Raw genomic sequence first — 25,861 nt, forward strand, 5'->3', positions numbered from 1 at the left:
TTTAAGCTACCGCAACAATTGACTCCATATCTAATATACATGCATTGTTTAGTTGCCCGCACAACGATATCATATCCCTTAAAGTTTGAACATGAATAATATCAAGGGCTGTATACGGTCGGGCGTCCGATAGATTTAGAGAAAAATCGGGTGCTGATGTAATGCTGGCGTCAGCGTCCGATTTACGTGCAAAACTCATTTAAACTGATTTTTCTTTTAAATTACTTATCCAAATCATGATCTGATTGTACTATTAAATTCGTTGCAATTAAATCTTCAAAACAAGACCACACATGCATATATTCCGGCGAAATTATTTTTAGCTTATTATTGAATTATTTTTAAATATTGCACGATGTACCACTAGGTATATCGGAATTGTTTCACTAAGTAGATCGAACATGTTTCACTCGATTAAATCGGGTGTTGTTTCACCTTATATGAAAACAATGTTTCAGCAAATAGCGAAAGAATGTTTCAGTTCACTGCAATATTTGATCCATACATAGTGAAACATTGTAAGTACACTAGGTGAAACATTTTTCGGTGGAACGAAAAATAAACCGAATTACCTTAATAGGAGGTTTGCAAAATATGTGGGTTTTTTTTGTTGCAATGGAGTATTTCAGTTCACTGCAACATTAGATTTATATATAGTGAAACATTATGAGTACACTAGGTGAAACATTTTTGGTGGAACAAAAAATAAACCAAATTCCTTTAATAGAGGGTTTCCAAAATATGTGGGTGATTTGTTGCAACTACGCGTTCCATAATATCAAAATCCACTGCAACATTTGATCTGTACATAGTGAAACATCATGAGTACATTACCTGAAACATCGTAAAACTACTGGTTGAAACCTCAAAAGGACCATATGCAACATTCTAAAAAAATCAATAAAAAGTTAAAATATTTTTTTGTCGAAATATAATCATGTGTGGTCTTGTTGTAAAGATTTAATTGTAACGAAATTACTATTTAGTGGTGCAATCAGATCATAGATTAGATAAATAGTTTACGAGAAAAAAAAATCTTTTGAAGAAATAAGAGATGCTAGTATTTGCTTTGGCTAACAACAATGTCACAGCCTGATAGATAGCCGTCCGATCCGCGCGGCTCGATCACACGGCGTGGGCGGCGATCGATTTTTCAGTGCACGATCGGACGTGCGGTGCTGAGCATTTTCGATAATATCCGCTACCAAGTATATTAGGAACGGACACTAATGTTGTGAAGTGAGTGTAACTCAACTGTTAGGTTTTTTGTGGTGGAACCAGTTCACCCGGATTTAAATTTTAAATTTAATACGAGTGTTTGCATTTATGGGTACTCCTATTATGGCTAATTATTTTTTTAGGGATAGACGATGTACCCATCAATAGTAAGTCACCCACATTTGTACTTTGTTAAAAAAAAAGAATAGACACTATCACTCTACTTTGTCTGTGTCATATTATAAGCTGCTTGATCAAATATGACTAAATTAGTAGTTAAGTAGTATGGGAGAAGGGTTCTAATCACCAAAACTTGTTTACTACATGTTAATTAAATAAATATAAAATTAATAATATAAATTAATATGTAGTATATCACTTCATAAGTTTAAATTCGACTTTATAAGATATAAGATTTTTTTACGACCTTTAAAAGTCGAGTTTGAACTCATATGCTTATAAAATGATATTATATACTCTATATCATCATTCTTCTAAAAGAATAATTATAACTTTCGATCCCTATGTCCCATAAAAAATTTTTTTAATGTTAACTATGAATCTAGATATATATATATATATATTTAGGTTTAGGTTTGTAGCTAGGATTAGTATTTTTTTAGTGGAGTAGTAGTTGATGTGCAATAATTAACGAGAGAAGAGTTTTCCCATAGTAGGATTAACCAATGTACTAGCCAGCCACTGGCTAAACGCCTAGTTGTGAAGAGAGAACGAGGCTGATCCAAGATCCATGGACGCTTCTGCGATGCTGGTAGCTCTACTAACCATCCTCGCCACCGCCGCCGCCGCCGCCGCCGCCGCCGCCGTGGCGTCGTCGTCGCTGCGCCGCCGCAAGAATCAGCCTCCGGGCTCCCTGGGCCTCCCCGTCGTCGGCCACACCCTCGCCCTGCTCCGCGCCCTCCGCTCCAACGCCGCCGAGGACTGGCTCCGCCGCCGTGCCGCCGCCTACGGCCCCGTCTCCACGATCTCCCTCTTCGGCCGCCCCACGGCGTTCCTCGCCGGCGCCTCCTGCAACAAGCTCCTCTTCTCCAGCGACAAGCTCGCCGCCATGAGCAGCGCCTCCTTCCTCCGCATGGTCGGCCGCCGCAACATCCGCGAGGTGGCCGGCGACGACCACCGCCGCGTCAGGGCCATGATGGCCCGCTTCCTCAGGCTCGACGCCGTCAAGAACTACGTCTCGGCCATGGACGACGAGGTCCGCCGCCACCTCCGCGCCGAGTGGGGCGGCCGCGCCGCCGTCGCGGTGATGCCGTCGATGAAGTCGCTGACGTTCGACGTCATGTGCACCGTGCTGTTCGGGCTGGAGAGGCGGGGCGACCACGCCGCCGTGAGGCGTGAGCTCTCGTCGGAGTTCCAGCAGCTGGTCCGGGGGATCTGGGCCGTCCCGGTGAACCTCCCCTTCACCACCTTCGGCAAGTGCCTCGCCGCGAGCCGGCGCGGGCGGCGCGCCGTGGCGTGGATCGTGGAGGAGAGGCGGCGAGCGATGCCGCGTGGCGGCGGCGGCGGCGGCAGCGCGGGCGACCTGGTGACGCACATGCTGGCCGAGGGGATGGACGAGGAGGAGATCATCGACAACGTCGTGTTCCTGATGGTGGCGGCGCACGACACCACCGCCGTGCTCCTCACCTTCCTCCTCCGCCACCTCGACGGCAACCGGGCGGCCTACGAGCGGGTCGCGGCGGAGCAGGAGGCGATCGCGGCGCAGCGGCGGCGCAGGGGAGGCTCCGGCTCCGCCCTGACGTGGGACGACCTCGCCGGGATGAGGTACACGTGGGCGGCGGCCATGGAGACGCTGCGGATGGTGCCGCCGACGTTCGCGAACATGAGGAAGGCGGTGGCCGACGTCGAGGTCGGCGGCTACGTGATACCCAAGTGGTGGCAGGTGATAACCGCGGCGACGATGACGCACCTGGACCCGACCATCTTCCCGGACCCCGGCAGGTTCGAGCCGGCGAGGTTCGAGGCGGCGGCGGCGAAGTCGGCGCCCCCGCCGTTCAGCTACGTGCCGTTCGGCGGCGGCGCGCGCGCGTGCCCCGGGAACGAGTTCGCGAGGGCGGAGACGCTGGTGGCCATGCACTACATCGTCACCGGGTTCAGGTGGAGGCTCGCCGCCGGCTGCGACGGCGGCTTCTCCAGGCACCCGCTGCCGTGTCCAAACCAGGGCCTCCTCCTCGACATCGAGCCCAAAGAATACAATGAATTGTGCTGAATTGTAATAATTGTATAATGCATTTTAATCAAAGATTGTGATGAAAATTACATTGTATACTTATTAGAAAACCCATTCTACTATAATCTAGGCGTCATTTCGATTCACATGAAAAAAATATTCCCCAAATCCGTCGGCGGTGGATCGGCGAGGAGGAGGAACAGCGTGGGCATACACGCAGCCTGCGTCGACGCTGGTGACGCAGGGCGGGGGACGCTGCCACTCTGCCTGAGAGCTGAGGGGAGCGGCCGGCCGGCGCGGCTCGCCACCACCGCCGCAAGAATCGCAGAGCGCTCGAGAGAAAGGGGAGAGAGAGATCCATGGCTTCCTCCGTCGCTCTCAAGGGCTGCCCGCTCGCCACCCTCCTCAGGCAGCTCCTCGCCGATGCGCCGTCCACCCCCACAGGGAGGCCCGTCACCGGTCCCGCTGCCTTCAGAAGGACTGCTCCCGCCCCGCCGCCTCCGGGAGGCCCACCCCCACCCCCGCCGCCCGAGGGCGCGTCGCTCCGCCGCTACGACGTCGTCGACGAGTCTGGCCCGACAGCGGCGAGGAGTACGACGACGGCGAGTGCGACCCATAGAACCAATGGTTAAAGCTCGTCACCTCTCAAGCATAAGGGCAATTAATTAAGTTATTTGGCTACACAGTTACCCACATTAGGACAAAAACGAATGGAATGGTGTGAAAGGCGCGATAAAGTTCAACAACGTGAGAAAAAGAGGCTTAAACTTTTTAGTAGCTTAAGATGCGGAGAAAAACCTCAATGAATGGTGCCCTTATTCGTTTGTTTTCCATAGTACCTACATTTTTTCAAGGCATAAACCCTCAAAATTTCCTCCTAGAGTGGTTAGTTGCCTGCGTCTTTACAGTGGAAACAATTTCAAACGAATGACAGGTGGGTCCCACTTGGCAGGTCGGTTACACTCCAAAATCCCACCATATATCTCCGAACCCACCACACTGACATCCGGTCCCCACCGCACGGACGGACCCCACGAGACAGTGTCTGAACCGGTGAGCTATTGGGCCGATGCGTTTTAATTGCAAAAGATAATACTCCCCCTCCTCGATTTAGAAACAGAAAACCGGATTGCTTTGCGTCTCTCTCTCTCTCTCTCTCTCCGCCTTTCCCCCTTCCTTCGCCGTCTCTCCCTCTTTCCCTCTCTCGATTCCCAACCGCAACGCCGAGCGGCGTCGCCATGGACGACGAAGCCGGGGAGTGAGCTCGCCGGCGGCGGAGCATGATGGGTTTGGGCCGTGCGTGGTCTGGCCAACCTACACGCGTGATCCATGGTCGCTCTGCCCGGATCTGTACCGGTGGCGAGGAGAGTTTGCTTCAAAGTCCTGTGTAATATTTTTTCTTCCCTACTATGTCCCCTTCGGCGCTGCTGCCTCCACAGGTCTGCGCGTGTTCAGTAAATTCAGTTTAGGCGACGATTCTACGGTGGATCTGATTCTTGGCGCCAGAGATGCAGATCAGGCCGAGTCTGATGGCTTCCTTCGTCGGCTGGATGATGATAGGTGATACGGTGGATCTGATTCTTCTTGCACCGGAGATGGCTCCAGATCTCGTTCATCGGCTGGCATCTGGTGGTTTCGTTCATCGGCTGGAGGAGGAAAGGTGAGATCTTTATGGCTTAGTCGGCTGGAGATGGAAAGATCCCATCTTGTTGGCTTCCCTTCGTGCCTGTCCTGTTATTTCCCCCTCTCCCTTCTGGTTTTTCATCAATAAGACTGCACACATTGTCAGGCATGAGCGGCCAAATATATGATCAGTATAAAGACTTCTTTGTCAGGCATGATAAGCATATAAGCCTTCACACATTGTCAGGCATGAACAGGCAAATATTAGATTAGTAAATAGGGCTTCACACATTGTCTGGCACGAACAGATCAGTATATGAATGCAAGATTAGTACCATTGTTACATAACTTGGAGAAATGAATTTCTTCTGTTCTACATCTCCTACTCCTGAATTTCCAGCTGCAAGTTTTTACATGTTATAAGTCTGCAAGTGCCATAATTCCAAACTTTCTAAAATCCAAATGTTCCAGTCTGCTTTAGTTACTTTTATCATGTTCTATATCTGCTTCAGTAATTTCATTTGTAACTATGCATGTACAAGTGCAACCATGTGCAGATGCACTATTCATACTGGGCTAAATGTGTTCAGACAACAGCATCTGCTAGATTGGAAAAGACTGTTGAGAGCTGCTTAGGCATGTTTTTTTTTTCACTTTATGGTTTTGATGAGGTTCGACCCAGAAAAAAAATGTGGTAGCTGATTTGTCAAATATTTATTTTTGTTTAGTTTATCTCAGATGTTTCAGTTGTCTCAGATTTGTGAAATATATATTTTTTGTTTTAGTTTTCACTTTGTCTCAGATTCTTGAAAAGTCATTCAAATCAGATTTTTGAACAATAAATACAAGCCTTGGATCCTACTACCTCCGTTTCACAATGCAAGACTTTCTAGCATTGCCCGCATACATATAGATGTTAATGAATCTAAACACATACATATGTCTAGATTCATTAACATCTAAATGAATGTGAGCAATGCTAGAAAGTCTTACATTGTGAAACGGAGGAAGTATTTTTGAACCCTGAAGCACAAGGTTTTGGATATTTCTGCCTTAGTTTTGCATGAAGTATTAGCTAGCTGTAACAAGCTAAAACAAATACCATAGCTGGTGTCCTGGTGGTAGCAAGCTGGTATATTTGAAAGAACTAATGAAGCCCTTTTTTACCCGAGTTTTTTTAACTTGATTTCCACTTTATATTATATTTACATACTACGCCGTTGACTTTTTTATAACGTTTGACCATTCCTCTTATTGAGAAAAAAATATAAATATTATTTATTTTATTGTGACTTGTTTTATCATCAAATAATATATAATCTTAACTTATACTTTTACATATTATATACTAAGTTTTTGAATAAGACGAATGGTCAAACGTTGTACACAAAGTCAACGGCGTCGTACATTTTGAAAAGAGGGTAGTACTTCTGTAAATTCGTAGCAAAACAACTGCAATTTCTGTACTGTATCAATTTTCGACTTCTTTTGACCAAACAAAATTTAAAGGGCAACCAAAGCAGCACTAAGGTTGTGTTCTTTTGGAGGGGTTGGGAACCCCTCCCCTACGCATGGAAAACGGAGCAATAGATTATCATATGATTGATTAGGTATTAGCTATAAAAAACATGAAAAATGAATTAATATGATTTTTAAGGTAACTTTCCTACATAAACTTTTTACCAAACGCGTACTGTTTAGCAGTTTGAAAAGCGTGCACGCGGAAAACGATGGAGAGTAGTTGGAAACATATGGGAAAGGACACAGCCTTATAATTACCTTGTCCACTTCACCACGGCTTTCAGGTGTTGGGTTGTCATTTACCTCCATGTGATCGCTCCAGCTCACAAGTGTCGACATCTGCATTCAATAAGTTTTTAAAGTCTTGATCAGGTCCCTCTAATTTCAGTTTTTCATAACCGAGAACTTTAATTTGATGAAACTGCTATATATGGTGGACAAAATGCTATATATATGGTGAAAAATCTTACTATACTTTGTTTTGTTCATATGTAATGCTATTTTTGTATGTAAACAAGTTCAAAAGATGTGTCAGAAGTCTCATGTCCAGAAGTCTGTTTTTACAGGAATTTCAACATAATTTTACATATTACATATGTTAAAATTGCACTTCATTTTCTTCTGCAATTTTTATTTAAATGCTGAGCTAAATCAGTGGGTGTTTTTTCAATCGAGGTTAGCATGCATATATATATAGATCAAACCATACGCTATTATCTGTTCTATTTCAAATTCAGAAACACAAGAATTATAGGTGTAGAATGCACCAATCCTATTATTAAGTCCTTACAAATGCATGCAGCAAATTGAACCATGTATTCTTGATATTGAGCTGTGATTTTAATCAAGAAGTATGGAAACATCAAGATTACCAGAAAAAAATTGTTTCTTTCTTCCAGAGCTAACTAGAGAAACATCAAGATTCATGGCAAAGATTGATCCCGGTTAGGTGCAAATATCATTTGTTTGTTTGTTTGAAGTTCAGTGTAATTACCGCATTTACTTTATCGCTGTTTGCATATGTTGGAGCGTCATCTGCCCCTATCCGGCTCAGGTTCACAAGGGAAGACATCTGCAATAAAAAAGGTAAGTTGTGTGTTGTGATTTTATAAAACCATACTGACTTGTTCAGTATCGTATTGTTTAAGTTGCATGTTGTATTATTTCTATGCTGAATTTTCCTACTTTGTGTAGCATATGTGTGTTCTCTTCTGACATGTGACCTCAATGTAAGAAAAAATGACACCACCATGAACATCTAAGTGCTCTTTCTGGCCTGTGACCATAATCTTAAAAAAAAAAACCAAAAAGACCTTTCTGGCCTGTGACCTTAATCTATAGAAAACATGACTCCTTTTATATGTACTTATCTGATTTTTTTTATGATGTTTGATGTCCGTGTGGTTGCTGGGGATGTCTGAGTTGTGTTTCAGAGATAGGCACTGAGGGTTATTTTACTAGTTTTGGAAGGACAAAAGGCTTTAGTTTATTGCTAGAGCTCTAGCTATCCCCTAATTAGCATGTTTTTCATCCTTGTCTATGGTTAGTTTTCAGAACTCGAACTCAATGCCTGAGAATTGAACTTTCAGAACATTTGTCATAGATGATTTGGAGTTCATTTTTTAACTAGGTAGAAAAGTGCTACCTGTATTATGACAGGATCATTAGCATATAGGTCCATTAGCCTTACATCCACTTAGCGGCGAGCCCGGCGAGTCACGGCGGCGGCGCGCCTCCCAGCTCGTGGCGGCGGGCGAACGAAGGCAGCGAAGCGCGCGGGATGGATGGATTGGGGCGCCGTCTCCCGCCGTGGTGGATGGATTGGGGATTTTCTTGATCTGCAAGCGGGCCCAATCAAGACAGTCGTTGGATGGGGATTGGATGGCTGAGATCCACCGAATGTCACATTGTGACATGCTTACACAATGTCACCGAATCTGAGTCCGTCATACTAGGGTCAGATTCTGCCGAAATTCAGATGTAACACAACTGTACTGGTTTCGGCCAAACACAACGCAGCCATAGACGAATCTCACCCCCAACTTACCACCGAAACACAAAACAACTTGAGCACCGAAACACAACGCAACTTGAGCACCGAAACACCAATCTAACCCCAACTTACCTGAATCTAACAAATCCGTGTAAACACGTTCTCTTAATCCGCACGGAAGCAGCGTTACATTTGAATCTAACAAATCCGACACGCATTCTCGAAATCCATCAAGTCCTACACACTCGAAATCCAACAAATCCGACACACGCATTCTCGAAATCCATCAAATCCTAAACCCTCGAAATCCATCAAATCCGACACACGCATCCTCGAAATCCACAGAAATCACACCCGCATTCTCGAAATCAACAGAAATCAGGGGGAAGCAGCGTTGGAAACACAGAGATCAGATTTGTTGCGGAGTTGTGTACCTGGGCCTTGCGCGCCTCCAGGCTCTTGCTGTGGTCCCGGTCCCGCTTCTCCCGGGATGTTGATCGCCTTGGCGCCCTCGCACCAGGCGGGGTGGCTCACGGCGTCCTCGTAGGTGAACCGATCGAAGGTGTCGCACCTATGGCGCCCTGCGGCGTTCGGCGAGCATGGCTGCGGCACCCGCACCCTCCCCACCACCGCGGCCATCGGCTTCCCCGCCGCCTCACGCACTCACACTCCTCTCGTAGATGTTTTTTTTTTCTTCTTTTCCTTCTCTTTGTAAAATGTAATCTGATTTTGCTGGTTGCCTAGTCGTCCCCTGTTTATATAGGCACGGGTAACTCTCTGGTTTATATAGGCACGGGTAACTCTCTGGCTAGAACCTACTAGAAATTACAAATGGTTTTAACCCTTCTGAGAGTTTTTAACTTTTTTTAAAATCAACCGTGTACCATGCAATTTTTTTTACACGTCCAACAAATCAACCCGTTTTGAGTGGATAAAATTCTTTCTACTAAGCTGCCCTAATAAAATTCTTACAACCCGTTTAGATGTAGGGAAATTTAACTATTTACCACTCTTGTGATATGGCAATTAACGATTTGCCACTCACTATCTATGACATGTGGGCCCTCATATGTCTATGATATGTAGGTCTAGTGGCAAATCGTTAAACACCATTCTAAGAGTGGCAAATATTTGTGACCATGGGTTAGAAAAACCTGCGGTAATTTAGGACCAATTCAAACGTGCGTTGGATTAAGATTAAAGTACGTGCACTAAACAAAAAAAGTGATTAGACAATGATTAATTGAGTTTTAATTATTTTAAACTTGAAAAAAATTGATTTATATGATATTTTATACTATCTTTCACAAAATGCACCGTCTAACGGGTTGAAAAGCATACGAACGAAAACCGAGAAGCTAGAAGCTAGAAGCAAAAAAGCAAGGGCCTAGAAGCTAGAAGTTGGTGACTGCTGATAGAACTGGACCGATCTGAATATTTTAAAGTAAAAATGTCTAGTTCTTTTAATTCGTGTATTTTCAATCAAATCACAGGCAACTACTAACCGTTTTGAAAGACTATTTTTCTCTTTACACATATTAGTTTTTCAGAAACTTTAGTTGATAGGTAGGGTATAAGTTACCTAAAACCCTTGCATATTTGCCATTATATTCATCATTATGATTATGAATAAAAATAAGTAATAGCCGATGGATAAAAGAGCTACACAAAAGTTAATTATATGTGGGTCCATCTTTGAGCTGGTCTTCATGTTGTGTTGCTTTCATATTTGGCAAATTTTTGTTGAGTTGGTTAAAAGTTTTATGAAGTGAAAGGAAGTTTATTTGAAAATACTGGACGGCTGATCTGTGGTTGTGCGACTGTTTCGTGCCGTCCGATCTACGAGTTCTACGACGAACGGCCCAGATCAAAGCAACGGCTAGCCCTAGCCGCCACCCCCCGCCGCCGGCGTGCCTCCTCGCCGTTCTTCTCGTTCTCTTCTCTTTCGCTGACCTGGCCGCCGCCGCCGCCGCCGCCGCCGCCGGCGATCCGAGCGGGGGTCGCCGTCCGCTCTTCTTCCTACTTAGTCCTCTCCATCTTTTCCCGAGATCCCGACACGTCCCCTCTCTGTTCGCTTCTTAATCCCACCTCTCCCTCCGCCGTGTGTTTGGTTGGTTCTCCGCTACTGCTACACGGAGGTGGAGGTGGAGGTGGAGGTGGAGGTGGCGGTGTCGGTGGAGAGTTGAGGTTGTGGCAGCGATGTAGTGGCTGTCGCGGTGGCGAGCGGACGCGCCGCTGGGAGTGGTCTCCGCCGAGACCGAAACCTGCGAAGAGGAGATCGCCGTCACATCCTGGAAACACCTGCCGGCGCTCGGTTGCCATGGTCGTCGCACGATCTCACCATCCTCTCACATATCAGGCCAAGAAGGCAGCGATAGAGAGTCCTAAGGTACAATAATTTCAAAGCAGGTGAGAAATTACAACGCTCTGTTGTTTCATGCTGCTCCTTCTGAGCTAGTTGGTCTGAAAACCTTCCTCGTGTGCTTTAGGTGTTTCGATCAGATCCAACAAGTAGATCTGTTTCTCTTGTAATTTCGGTGGTTGGAATGTGCGTTAATGAGAACACCTTTTGAATGTTGCCATGTACGTTTGTAAGTGTATAATGCCTTCAATTCTGCTAGATCTTCAGGATTTAGTCTGTTGCTTATGTTATTTCAGAATGGATGGGGACCGATTCTGTTGTTACGGCCATGTTGTAATGTAAAGTTAGTCTGTAACCTATTCTGCGCAAATTTGGAAGGGCAAGAATTTGGGGGTGATTGCTGTGGCTGTTGTGCATCTGCAGCCAATCTCAGTTGCAGCTGCGGCGGTGGCTACAACAGCAAGCGCAACCGATCACCCCCTTTGTTTTCTTCCCACTGTTGTCCATGAGGACACATGTTAGGTTGCATATGTGGCAAAGTAATATGCTGCAGGCCTACATCTTTGGTTTTCAGCAGCTAACAAAGCACACTCTTCCTAGTTTCTTGATGTACCTACGTAGTGATGCTGGTCTTGACTTAGAAATTAGCATCTGATAACCACATTGGTTTTTCGCGATTGGTGGATAGTTCTGTCACTGATCTTATTCTCGGTTTCTGATGAAGGATTTTGGCTGTAAACATTTGGATATGTCTACAATATTAGAGTATATATAACATGTGCAGGCTAAACCTTACTTTGTTTACTTATACATATCAGCCTCTATATTTGATTCAATGTGTGCAATCTCCAATGATGCTTGAAGATGCATGTTTTCTTTGCAGTGTTGTGTAGGAAAGTTTGTTAGTAAAGAAGTGCTTCCAACTGCTCGAATGTGCTCTTGATTTAGGTTGCAATAATACCTAGTTCCATGTTTGGGTCGCCAACTCGCCATATTACATACCACATGTACTTATTTGTGTTTTTGGTTTATTCATGCTTCTGAATATTCAAATTTGGTTACTTCTGTAACAAGTTCTCTGGACTGTTTACACTTGGCCATTTTTCCTCTATTCTTTCCCTTCAGTATTTTTTCCTATGATTATCAAGGGTAAACATGACCCATCCTACGATGTTCTCTATTTACAATAGAGAGGGAGAAAAAACAAACGATGTTTTGAAAATACAGTGTATCTGTGTATGGTTTAGAGATACTGATCCTAATGTGTGTGTATGGTTTAGAGATACTGATCCTAACTAGTTAGGTGCCCATGCGTTGCTATGGGGGAAATATAGATCAACCTTATCAAAGCTCAATATGGTTGTGTTGTGGAAAACAAAATTAGTTGGTGCATCAGGAAGCAGTCAAGGACATGACAACATGAAAAACTGAATTTACATCATTAAATGTAAGGATAAAAAACTTAACTTATATGATCAAACCCAATTCATTAAAGACATGAACGGATACAAGTAAATTTCTGGATAATACACTAATGCTCATAGCCATCTCTTAAGAGCTTCTCAATACATCGAGTTGTAAGTTTGCATAAATATGGTGAGCTTGATGAAACATGAACGAATCACCATTAATTAGGTACTGTAGCAAGCTGACATTGTCTGTTTGCTGTGAATCAGGCGTCAAAAATCTTCAAAAATCACAGCACTGTTCACCTCTGACATTATTGCAACTAAAACAAGAGGATCCTTGTCCAGGTGATTGTCTCTGTATGGTAGGATTGCCATTAATCTGTCCAATTCTCAAACCCTTTATACCCGTATCTGCATCAAGCTGAACAAAACAATCAACTTTGCACTCTTCAATTTTTTTGCTAGTAGCCTTTCTATAAACAAGAGGACGAAAAATCAAATATGCAAATGCAAACTTTCCGGATTTAGTGTAAACTTATAGAGCCCAATTGCATTCAATTATTAGCGACAACAATGCTGATAAGTCACTGAAAGGAAAAGACACACCATAATGACTATACAACAAATGTCTGTGTAGAATCACTTGAATTGCTTATATAGAAAGTATGTTGATGACAACAATATACAGTAAAATCAGAGACCGCTACATAGTTCATGCACTACAACATATTTATTCTTATCCTACACTAATTTTGATTATTCAGAAGTGTTTTAGCAATGGAATTTTCTTTGCAAGCACATGACATGGGTTAAGTTTTTTAATGAACATACAATTGCTTGATATGAGGGAGTTCACAGTTAACACAAAGCCATGAGGACTCACCTGTTTCGCTACCTTGCACTGTTATCCACAAAAACATGCACCTAAAGCTGTAAAAATAAGATGGAAGAGACCGAGAGAGAATGATTAGCTTGTCACAAGACATTTGGTTGGCATACATGAGTGCCTAATCCTGAGAAAGGGCAGTGCATGTTAGTAGAGGAATTGTCCATGATGAGTACCTGAATTAGTTCAAAAGGTAAAAAAGTTTCAGAGAACATATTTTCCAAGTATTTATCTGATTCCTTAGTTCAGTTGTCAAAAAAAAAATCAGATATATAGACTACAAACATAGTGGACGGGAATTAAAAGTTTTATAGGTCTGTCAAATATGATGACAAATATTTTGTTGATCCTTGAAGCAAAATCCTGCATAGGCAAAGGATTTTATAATTGTAAGTAGCAGAATCCTTCAAGCGAAACCCCACATAGGTAAAGGATTATATTTGGCAAGATTTACATGTTAAGTATCAAATAGAGAAAAGATTAGTGCCACAAATAGATTATAATTGTGAAATATAATTTACTTTACAATTAACATCTTATCTTTGAGTAGCACACATCTTTAGGACTACTTATATACTATCTTTTGCTGCAAAATAGCTTGACAAATTGATAAAATTGGTGCAATTCTGCTTGACTATATTAGAAAATTAACTAATCAGAAATATCGATCAGAAAACTAACAAATGGTTGTACGATGAGTTGATTCATAGCGGATCCCAGGCTATATATCTTCCTGAAAATTCCTATAAGCTTTCTGATTACTTTTGCCATTAGGATTTTCAAGTGTCTTTGACATCTGGGTGCTTGGGTAAGCTATTGTGGATTGACTGGTGTTTGTTTATGTCTTCGGCACAATGGGGGGAACCTTCTGACCTACCCTCCGTCCCATAATATAAGGGATTTTGACTTTTTGCTTGCACTGTTTAACCATTCGTCTTATTCAAAAAATTTTGGAATTATTATTTATTTTATTTGTGATTTACTTTATTATCCAAAATACTTTAAGCACAACTTTTCGTTTTTTATATTTGCATAATTTTTTTGAATAAGACGAGTAGTCAAACAGTGCAAGCAAAAAGTCAAAATCCCTTATATTAAGGGACGGAGGGAGTATCATCATAGCTGATATTAAATTTGATCCTACTGCAACATATCATCAAAATAGTCTTCTAAAGGTTATTTTGTTCACTAATTAGCAGATGATTTAATGTATCTTTTTCAATGGAATAGATGAGTAATTATATCATAATAACATCTCTGGTTACTTGCCACTTAGTTATCAGCATATTCACTGTGTGGTAGCTACACTCTAAAAATGGGAACATCTCTGTTTGTCATCAGATGAATCCACAGGATATTATTTACGTTTACTGGTTTAGGTATGGCTTAATGTAGACAATGTCTCATATTTAGCATGATTTCATAAAATATTGTTGCATCACATGAAAATTCAGGATGAAATGACTAGGAACTACTTTACAGAAAGGATCGAGGATTGGACTAAGGTGATGGTTGGTGATGAACCTGTGTTACACCAGCAAAAAGCACAAGAAGTTTCTTTTTGATCAGCATACAAGTGTATATTTTCATGAGCCTCTGAAGCATCTCCAGCTAAACTTTTCCAGTTACAGGCAGTCATAAATACATTGTTTAAACAATGATCTGGTTTGTATTCGTCAGGTCCATGCAGGCCTAAGGAAGAGGGCTCGCTATTAATGTCAGTGCTGAGATTGCTGAATCCATACAGATCATATGGAGGCATAATACAGATCAAAACCCTTATTTAGGTGAAAACCATCAGGTTTTCTAGATGTATGATTTTTTTGCATGTTCTTCATACAGGTACTGTAACTGGTGTGAACTGCAAGTGGCTAGCACCACAACCTGGTGTCGATGGTTTTCTTGTCAGCGGTACTTCATTGAAAGTAAACATTATATAAACACAGTAGAATGATTTTGTAGGCACAGTTACATGCCTAATTCACTAAATACAGTCTCCTTTCTTGGCTGTGTGGCCTGAATTTACCAGCATCATTAATTCTGCCACTGCGAAGTCTGCCTAAGATCTTCACCCTGTTCACTTCGGCATGAAGATGTGTTCAAAGAGGAACATACCTTTCTCTGTTTGGCTCTAAAAGATGTTATTCGGCTATTAAAGCTTTTGTTTATTTTACAAGGAAAACAAGAATATATTTGACATGCCACATTTGGCCAGCAAACTTTTCAGATGAAATATGCAGGAATCATGAATCAATAATGGCATGATTAGCAAGCATCATGATGATCATTTTATTTCAATTTCCACATTGACATACCTATGCCCTTGGATGCGAAACACATTTTATTTTAGTTCTGATTAGGGTAATTGATTATTTATGGCTAGCTAATTATAGTATTGAAATATCAATATCCTATATACTTTGTCGCAGATTCTGATTCGGATGTAGGAGTATTGATTTTGTGATAGCTGCCTTACCTCACAAGACCTGGGTCATCCTTGAATTGAACCACCAGGGGTATCTAGGTTATTGTGAATTCGTCATGGCAATGCAGGTTTTCCTACTCTATTAAATGCCTATACTGAATTAGTGATGGGTTTGCTACGATTGTTAGCTTGTCTGTTTGGCTCGAGTGGAGGATGGGATCGCTGAAGCGTGATGGTTGTTGCTAGCCACCAATTTAGCTTCTTTGATGAGTTCCTAATTTCCTATTTACTTCTACTAATTAGTTTACACTGGTTTCTGACATACTTGGGCAGGCTGAATCCTCTAGCTGTGGATGGTTTTGGATGCTCTATTTTTAGTAAGTTTACTATACCTCAATAGAATAGAATATATTAAGCTCTGCTGCACAACACAACCTTGCAACAATGTGATGAATTATTGCTTTACAGAGACCAAAGCATCATGCTAAGAGAGTTGATCCAGATATTGATGGTAAGGAATGCATCCTTCCATACGTACTCATGGTGGGAATTAGTTACGAGCCTATGACAACAATTTATACTTGTGCAATCCTGCAGGATTTTCTCAGGCTCAATCTCCAGTAACTGAGTCAATGGTTCAGCTGAAAGTCGTCAAATAAGGTAGTGTCCATGTACGATTTATTTTTTTCTCTTTCTTTTCGTGCTCTGAACAATAGTACACTCGTATGAACCTTGAAGCTCTTGCAAAATTTTAGTGAGTTCGATTTGCATTACATTCAGTTTTGCTATTTCAAAAGGGAAAGTAAGACAATTAAGGAGTTTGCCGCTGAGTTATATGAGTGGTGAAGACATTGATTTAAACTTTGCTATGCAATTTGTTGAACTAGAAAGAAACAGTACAAAACCCCTTGATTCAATGTCTTGTGATGAAGTAACCCCGTAAGGCTATGGTACTCAATAGGAAGGTATGATATATCAACACTTCTTCATTTAATTTATTTGATGATACGATGAACATTTGTTTGCCAGACCAATGAAGCTACTCCAAGGAAGATTTATAGAACATGATTTTCAGCTCAAACCATGATCAATTTTTAGCTTATGCATATTTATTTTAGGAGTAGCTCATGTTTTCCTCTTGTTTTCAGCAAGCTAACTTAGGCGTTTGTGGAGACAAAGAGGGGACTGATAATTTGGAGAACTGGATGTACAAAAGAGGGTTCCCTGCAACAAGTATACATGGAGATCGAACATAGTAGGTACATCAAATCTCTGAATCATCCGCGTATCATGCTTACACATGCGTATCACAAATGGATTTTGGGGGAAATCAATTGTACCCAATTTATACTTGATATGTAAAATAGCAAATTATTTAACAACTATTGAATCTTGAAATCACTGGAATACCTGCCAATTACCGGAACAGTCATTAATTTTATTATTGGCCATGAGCATAAAATTTTATAGAACAACCCTTATTTAATTTGAAAACAGAACCCCTATACTACCTTTTTGGGTTTACTTTAGCAACATAACTGACTTTAGTTCTCTTTTACAAGAGGCAACTATTAAAAAATTAACCTGATAAATATAAAATTCTTTGGTAGAAGATATGTTAATGTTTTTATCCAGCCTTATGTATAGATTTGGTTGATCAAGTAGCAGTAGCTTATATCTATGCTTTTTAAATTGCCTGGTTTACAAAGATGCATAGAAATTTGTCATTGTTTCCCATCCGACTAATACCGGTTCATCAAAGATCTCATTGGCAGGAGAGAGGGAGAGGTGAACAAGGGCTTGGCGCCTTGTCCTCCCTCATGCTTTGAGATTGTTTTTTATTAATGATTTAAAAATATTGATGTTATATACTGTGGTTTAAGCGTTTCTAAATTAACTCAACACTAGCAAACCTTCTTAACAAATTCAGAAAGCATATGCAATTGTAAAAAAGACCTTTTCAACTGAAATGACATAGAATAAACCCTGTTGATATTAAAACCCAACAAAAATTATAGGAGTATGGTGTTTATGTCTCATCATTCATCAAATGCACACTGGCACTCAAGGCGGTACCAACAGGTTTTCAGTTGCATGCCGCCATCAGCCACTGAGCTCAAGGAAAGCCAACAGTTAAACCAATTAGCCACCCAATAATTCAAAGTTTGATGCTGCATTTCTGAATCAAAATTGAGATTTGAATGTTCACTACTGAATTTAAGTTAAGTACTATTTTTCCCTCGTAAAAGGATTTCAGAATTTTGCTATCGATATGAATTTTTAACATATATTGTTGAGACAAAAGTTCAGTGCTAGATTTTTTAAATTTTACCATTATTCTGAATTTCTGAATCTGTACCGTTGGGACTTGAAAGTCACTAAAGAAGTAGACAAAGCACTAAATTTCTAAATTTTAGCAATTGTTCCTGAATTTCTGAATATGTACAATTGGACTTGAAAGTCACTAAGGAAGTAGACAAAGCAGCAGGTAACTTAGATGACCACCCAATGATTCAAATTTCAGTGCTGAATTTCTGAATAAAGTTGTGATTTTGAAGGTCAGTACTAGCTTTTTTTCGTTATAAACTGAAATTTTACTTTCATTATGAATTTCTAAACATGTGCAGTTCAGAATTGATCAGGTAATGGTAATGCCAACTGAAACGTACACATAACTGAATTCATTAACTATTTATAAATGAGGTAAAGTAAAGTAGTACGGAGTACTTGGTACTAATTGATACTGGAACAAAACATAATTAACCTAATCTTAATCATGCAGTATTATTAGTAGTTGGAACAAGCCAGAACGGCTTGTGCACACAAGAGGCGTGCTCGAACGGCGGCGGCGCCACGGTCTCGACGCCGCCATCGCCGACGCTGAGCACATGCAGGTTGTAGTCATCCGGACTGAAGGAGTTGAACCAGTAGAGGCAGTTCGCCCGCACCCCGCACCCGCTCGCCGAGCACGACGCGCCGAAGTTGCCGCCGCCGCCGCCGCCGAGGACGAACGCCCGGTCGCCGCCGATGTCCGCCGTCCTGCGCCACGCCGGCCCCGCCGCCGAGAAGTCCATCCGGTAGACGCTGAACTTGTGCGGCGGCCCTTCGGCTCGGAAGCCGAGGAAGACGACGGCGGCGAGGTACAGGTCGCCGCGCGACTCGACGAGGTACGTGGCCGCGATGCCGCTCGAGTCGGGGGACGGGAAAATGTCGTCGATGCCGGGGACGCTCACGGCGACCAGCGCCACCTCGCCGTCGCCGGTGAAGTCGAGCGTGCCGAGGCTGAAGTCCTTGTCCTCGCAGAAGTAGAACCTCCCGCCGACGCCGGCGACGTCGAACAGGTGCCGCTTCTTGGGGGCGCGGTACTCCACGGGGAGGCTGAAGTAGCCCATGTCGTAGGTGTGCGTCGACCACCGCTCGCCGCCGACGCGGCAGAACCACACGGCCGGGCCCTGCAGGCTGAGGACGACGACGCCGGCGCCGGCGTCCGGGGCGTTGTCGGACAGCACGCACTTGCGCGCCGTCGGGAGCTCGCTCTCGTCGAGAGGCGGCAGGCCGACCTTCCTCCCGTCACGGGGGTCGAGGAGGAACGTCGACATCTCCGGCGCCGACGAGGAGCTCAGGACGAGGACCCAGCCCTGCGGCGTCTGGAGGTAGGTGCTGGAGTGCATCTCGGGAAGGCTGACGTCGTCGTGTGTCTTCCCGTCAGACAGGCTAAAGGCCATCGCCGGCGAGCCGGCATTGCTTCGCTGCACCAGCAAAGGGTAACCGGCGGCGGCCGACGGGCTCGATCCATCCGCCATGGTTTGTTTGCTCAACTATCGACGACGAGACGATTCCGGAGTCGCAAACTAAAATCTCGGGTTATCTCTACGGGGAAAAAGCTCGTTAAGATTCGGTTGAGTGTATCACGTTACGATAGGAGCCCTTAAATAGGGGATACGTATACCGGCAAAACTCTGTTTAACTCGGTATCGGCTTCGCGTTTCGCTTTTCTGTTCCGGAACGGACAACAACTGCATTGACACGGTGCAGTTTTGGGGTACACGTGTTCCACGTGTACTCGGAGAGAGTTTCTCGTAACTCTAAAATTTGATTTCCCAATAATCGGATTTATAAAAAGACTAAAAAATGCCCGTTGCAACTGAAGTATTTTCTCGTAACTCTAAAATTTGATTTCCCAATAATCGGGTTTATAAAAAGACTAAAAAATGCCCGTTGCAACTGAAGGTATTGGTTTAGTTAAGGTGAAATTTTGGATATTTTCTTTTAAAAAAATCATGAGCTGTAGTTATCGTCTCAAGTTAGCACGTGAGTTTTTTTAAAGAAAATTTCTTATATAACTCCTTATGTATTTTCAAAAGCGAATGAGCTTAAAAACCAACTAAATGCATATATGTATTTATAAATGCAAACGAATTTAAAAACATACTCATACAAGAATGACGTATCGAAGTATCGATAAAAACATCTTTAATTTTTATAATAGTAGGGATAGGGATAGGGATAGAGATAGAGAATTGAGTCCAAAGTTTACTCCATCCTTTATATTTAGGACTTGTTTACTTAATTACCCCAAAAAAATTCCTGCCAGATAATACAAAATAAATTTTTGGTAAGATAGGATATGGATGGCTGATGTTTAGTTTAATAACTTACCATATTTTTTTGGAAGTATTGAGAGTAGGAAGTTTCAGAATTACTAAAATTTGATACACTTGTGTTGATAATAATACGATAATGCTGTTGGCCGGTCGCCCGGTGCGGGGGGAGCCGGATCGGGCGCTCCCCCCGCGCCCCCTCCCCCCCCACATGTATATTTGGACCCACCTATTTCTTCCTCTATTTTTTCCATAAAAGATGTTTCAACTAGTGTATTTACAATGTTTCACTATTTATATATCTAATGTTGCAGTGAATTAAAAATACTCTTTTGCAACAAAAAACCCACATATTTTGGAAACTCTCTATTAAGGGAATTTGGTTTATTTTTTATTCCACAAAAAATGTTTCACCTAATGTACTCATAATGATTCACTATGTATAGATCTAATGTTGCACTGAATGAAACATTCCATTGCAACAAAAAAACCCACATATTTTGGAAACTCTCTGTTAAGGGAATTTGGTTTATTTTTTATTCCACCAAAAATGTTTCACCTAATGTACTCACAATGTTTCACTATGTATAGATCTAATGTTGCACTGAACTGAAACATTCATTTGCTATTTGCTGAAACATTGTTTTTATATAAGGTAAAACAACACTCGATTTAAACGAGTAAAACATTTTTGATCTACTTAGTGAAACAATTCGTGGAACATCGTGCAACATTTAAAAATAATTCAATAATAAGCTAAAATTTTTTTTCGTCGGAATATATCCATGTGTGGTCTTGTTTTGAAGATTTAATTGTAACGAATTTAATGGTGCAACCGGATCATGATTTGGATAAGTAATTTAAGAGATAAATCAGTTTAAAATAATTTTACACGTAAAATGGGCGCTGACGTCATGTTGACGTCAGCGCCCGATTTTATCTCCTCCCGATCGGGTGCCGGACCAGAGTCATCTCCATAATAATATGTCTAGAGGATATGGGATATGACCGATGTACAAAGATCTCTCACCTAAATTTTGTTTTGAGATTTTGTAATGAGGATTTAAGCATTAAAAATATATTTAAATCCAATAGCTAACCTAAATTTTTTAATATATTTTTTCGAACGCAGCAAGTGAGGCTAATCTAGCTCCCTATATCAGCTATCATAGTGGGGAAATCAGAGTCTAAGTTAGGCATAAAAGAAGAGGTTGACATTATTTGTTATCATTGGATCGATCATATTCCCCTACAGAAATTGCCAAGAGTTAAAATAAAAAAGAAAACAAAATGCCTAACTTTAAATACTAAAATTAGTAGAAACTTGAATAAGGCAATTCGTAATGCTCTCTCATTTCTAGACCCCCTTTTAGGAGCACGTGTGATTTGAAGATTAATCATTCCCGGGGTTCATACAGAAGCTGCTAAGTAGAAGAAATATATGGGTTCAATAGAGAAGAAGGAACCAAACGCAACATGTCTAGTTCTAATTTTAGGAAAATTGTTTTCATCCCTCGAGAAGACATACTCCGTTTCTTCCATGTCACCTAAATAATTATAAAAAATAGGTAAGATAGATATTAACATAAGATATATCACTTCATAAACATGCAATGTCAAAATCAACTTCAGTTGTAAAAAAATATCAAATACTAGCTGCTTCCTTTCCCGCGCATTGTTGTGGGGATATGTATAAAATTACATAAGCAAATTTGATGTGACAAAAATTTGTGGCATTGGATATATATAAGAATGGTACTCCCACCATCCCAAATTATAGGTATCACTTTTTTAGGAAAATCAAACTCACTAGTTTTTGATTAATAATAATACTAACAACATATATGCTAAGTATTATGTATGTTATACACTAGATTTATATTTTGAAAATATTTTCATGTGATGTTTATATTCATTGGGAACATACAATGAAATAAATTACTGGTCAAAATATATCATCGAAAATCATGTAAAAAAATATAAACTGGTATAAGAAGGAGTACTATACTAAGCAGTAATGCATAACTTTGATTTCTATTTAGAAAATTTTACATATATAAACTAACAAAGGAGAAAGTGATGATAATATGTTGATAAATTTTGTCCATCTATCAACCTCAAATGTATATCCTTTAGAGAGAATATGTAAGTTAATCGGCCATCGGGCACATCATAGTGTCAGTGACATCATAAAGAGAAAAGAAAAACCATGCAAACATATACTCCCTCCATTAAAAAATAAAATCAACCTATGTCCACATACATCAATCTAGGAGAGTTACATCTCCTCGTAGATTAATTTTTTTTAGACGGAGGGAGTATATTATCTAATGGGAGTAGAAAATAGGGAAAATTAGCTGTAATTAGAGTAAGATACGTAAGAAGATAATAAAATAAAAAAACAAAATGATGAAATACGAACGGACTAACCTATTCTTGATTAACACATATTCTTGGTTGATGCCATAAACGGTACGTTCAGCATTGAGCATTGAGCAGGGAATACAGGAATTGTGGGTAAACGAATATATGGTTATCCTGTAGGTTAATTAGATACATGCCATTATAAATTTAATGGATTTGAAATATGCCATTACAATTCTTGTATTTGTACCAATGCCATTATAATTTTAATATAGTTTAAAACATGCCACTGGTATACATATTTTATCCATATTGGACAAAAAAAAAAAACCCGTCTTCAACCTCTCGTCGTTCATCGTCGTCGTCACCTTGCCTCGTCACCGGAGCCATCCTCCGCATCCCCATCCTCATCGCCGATTCCCCTCCTCCGGACCATCGCCGGTTTCCCCACCTCCGCCGCTGCGGCCTAGGACTTCGCCAACAACCCGTCCGACGTGGCGTTGTTCCTACACACCTCCGGCACTGTCGACGGGGGATACCCGTAGATCGGATATAGATGGTACTGGGGTACGCTGGTACGAGGATCTACGTAATATGATATCAAGCAGACAGAAAACAAAGATTATACTGGTTCAGGCCCCTTGATAGGTAATAGCCCTAATCCAGTTGATATGGGATTATATGATGGAAACCACAGATTACAGAGGGAAAAGCAGAACTCGATGATACCGACGAGGTCGTAATCGAACAGGTTCGACCAGATCTCCCGGCGACTTGGCTTCTGTAGGGTTTAACTCCGTAGGCTGTGGTGGATGTGTTGGCTATGAGATTCGATCACTTAGATCCTCCCGGGGGGTCCCTTTTATAATCGCAGGTCAGCTGGTCTCCAAGTAGGACTCGGAGACATCGGACCCAGCATGATACAATGACGACCCAGTCCCGTCTGAGTAGTACTCCTTCCATCTGTGAACTCCATGGCGAATTTCTTTAACGTATGCCGAAAACGTCCGTATACGCGCAAGTATACCATATCGATACGTGACGTATATCGAAGGGTAGAGGGTATACCTTACCCGTAACCTTGACAGTAGCCCCCGACTTCTGCTTAAATGAACTCATGTAACCGATCGTGACTTTTGATGTCGAGGTTGTTGTTGTTCTCGATGTGAGGACCGAGAGACGAGGAGTAATCGACAACGCCCAGTGAAGCTCAACGGTCATGAGTGAATTTAAATTGAAGTCTGAAAAATTGCCGCGCGTAACGGACCTAGAAATTTCCGGCGGCTATCTCTCTCCTTTCCTTGGAATTCGCACCGTCGGAAGTGCGACTATTTAAGGGAGTTTTGGGGATCCATTTCGAAGTCCGCCTATTGTGAAAAGATTCTCCAGTCTCCAAGCGTTCCTCGTCTTCTCCACCCCCATAAGAACCCTAGCTAGTTCATCTCGGTCCCTTCTCCGGCGATCTCCGGCGGCAATGGATCTCGACAAGTCCACCTCCACCAGCACGTCGCTGAAGAAACTACAGGCGGATGGTGCCCTTCCCGGTCACGGGACCATGGAGAGAGAAGTAGGAGGTATTGAACCCCAGCCTGTCCTGGGTCGCATGGTTGCGATCGAGGACTACATTCTCTATGGTTTTCTTCCTCCGCCTTCTAAATTTCTTCTCTTGGTCTTGAATTTCTACGGCCTTTCTTTGCTCCATTTGAGCCCCAGTTACATCGCCTTCCTCAGTATTTTTTCACATCTTTGTGAGGCCTACATTGGGGTAGAGCCGTTTCTTGACCTCTTTCGTTTCTACTACGAGTTGCGCTGGATGGAACCCAACAGGGTATCCGAATGTGTCGGTTTCCGACTCAGGGATGGCCTGAAGTCGCGCTATATCCCCTTCCAGTGCCCTTCTTCTCGTAGCAAATGGCGGGCGAGGTGGTTCTATCTTCAGATAGAAAATTCAGATCCAGTCTTCGTTGTTCCTGAGGAATGACCAGACAAGATTTTGTCTTGGACCGCCAAACCCGCCTTGACCCCATCCCTCCAGTCTTTCATCGATATCATTGATGACCTCCGAGTACGGGGGTTGTCGGGGTATGAAGTCGCTGCCGACTTCATTGGTAGACGGATCCAGCCGCTCCAGGCTCGGGCCCACCTAGCCTTTGACTATTCTGGACTGGAGGACTCGACCCGGGTTTCTCCTCGGGGTATTTTTCTTGTATTAAAACTGACTTCCTTGTGTGCGTGTTCCTCCTGACTTATCGAATTCTAGTTCTCGATCTACAGGTTTGAGCAGTGAAGCCGTGGAGCGCCGCGTCGGCCAATTGATGATCAGCGGCCCGACGATGGCGAGCAACGTCCCCGTCCCCCTTTGCGATAAGGGGGCGGCCGAACGCGAAGCTGCCATCAATGTGAGTGTACTCAGCGGCCCTTTTGCATTTTTCTTCCGAGATAGCATTGTAACTTCATGAAGCGTAGGCTCTCCCTCTGACTGATATCATCGGGCCGCTCGTGGATCATCAGGCGGCGGCGTCGCTGAAGGAGGACGTCGTCAAGGAGGCGTCCGATGTTGCTGCCGCTGCTGCCACAACGAGTGGCGGCAACATTCTGAGAAGGGGGAGGAAATTCTCCTCCGTGATCGGAAATCGTCGGAAGACACCCTCCCCCTCGGTAAGCTCTCCTGGTGTTTCATCGCGTAGTCGGAAAACTTCCGCCTCACATCATACCCGTTGTACTCCAGGCCTCGGACGCGTCTCCCCTGCCTCCGCGACGGCAGCTGCTTGTGACGCTTGGCGAGAAGTAAGTGGATGAATTTGAGGTTTTGTCACTTCGTCAAACACTTGCAACCTGTCTGAAGTGCAACCTTTCGTAGGGCGGCACGGGTGAAGGCGACGCAGGACAGATCTGGAGGGACCTCCAGCGCGTCCCCTGATGTGTCCTCGACAGATGTCGTGGTCGTGCCCAGGAACCGCGAGGCGACGCCTAGTGGCCCAGCCAGCGATCTTGCGGCTGGTCGGGGTCCGTCGTCTGCTGTCCTCACTTGGGAGGAGCTCCAGGTCGAGATGGGTCGTCTCCTTGAGGCTGGTGCTCACGGCATTAGCCGCGAGATCGCGGAGGCGAGGGCAGCGGCAACGTCGTCGGCGAATGAGCGCGCCGACCGGCTGACGCGTGATTTGGCGGAGGTTCGTGAGGACCTCCAGAAGATGAGGGAGCTGGTGGCCGGCAATGAGCGACAACGGCAAGGGCTCGAGCATCGTATGTCGGAGCTCGAGAACAACTT

At 42.9% G+C, this 25,861-nt stretch overlaps 2 protein-coding genes and 2 long non-coding RNA genes across 7 annotated transcripts; 3 read left to right on the forward strand and 1 right to left on the reverse strand.

Moving 5' to 3' along the window:
• The first annotated feature begins 1,893 nt into the window (after positions 1-1,893).
• On the forward strand, positions 1,894-3,531 carry LOC4346928 (cytochrome P450 716A1). Its single transcript, XM_015755532.3, has one exon. It carries the CDS (start codon positions 1,970-1,972, stop codon positions 3,446-3,448), a length of 1,479 nt encoding a protein of 492 aa, XP_015611018.1. The 5' UTR covers positions 1,894-1,969; the 3' UTR covers positions 3,449-3,531.
• Positions 3,532-4,571: 1,040 nt separating this feature from the next.
• On the forward strand, positions 4,572-5,410 carry LOC136351648 (uncharacterized). Of its 2 annotated transcripts, none has more exons than XR_010734826.1 (2): positions 4,572-4,848; positions 4,916-5,410. It is a non-coding gene; the product is annotated as an uncharacterized lncRNA (long non-coding RNA). The 2 variants fall into 2 exon arrangements; XR_010734827.1 differs by having other exon boundaries at positions 4,924-5,410.
• Positions 5,411-7,500: 2,090 nt separating this feature from the next.
• On the forward strand, positions 7,501-18,191 carry LOC136351649 (uncharacterized). Of its 3 annotated transcripts, none has more exons than XR_010734830.1 (9): positions 7,501-7,639; positions 14,686-14,781; positions 14,884-14,961; positions 15,046-15,128; positions 15,633-15,863; positions 15,962-16,005; positions 16,097-16,139; positions 16,226-16,288; positions 16,777-18,191. It is a non-coding gene; the product is annotated as an uncharacterized lncRNA (long non-coding RNA). The 3 variants fall into 3 exon arrangements; XR_010734828.1 differs by lacking the exon at positions 7,501-7,639 and adding an exon at positions 10,448-10,955; XR_010734829.1 differs by lacking the exon at positions 7,501-7,639 and adding an exon at positions 10,798-10,935.
• A 103-nt stretch (positions 18,192-18,294) lies between these two features.
• LOC4346931 (uncharacterized) lies at positions 18,295-19,529 on the reverse strand. The gene has a single exon (XM_015756468.3). It carries the CDS (start codon positions 19,429-19,431, stop codon positions 18,403-18,405), a length of 1,029 nt encoding a protein of 342 aa, XP_015611954.1. The 5' UTR covers positions 19,432-19,529; the 3' UTR covers positions 18,295-18,402.
• Between the last annotated feature and the right edge of the window lie 6,332 nt (positions 19,530-25,861).

The sequence above is a fragment of the Oryza sativa genome, chromosome 9, assembly GCF_034140825.1.
Source record: "Oryza sativa Japonica Group chromosome 9, ASM3414082v1".
Classification (NCBI taxonomy): Eukaryota; Viridiplantae; Streptophyta; class Magnoliopsida; order Poales; family Poaceae; genus Oryza; species Oryza sativa.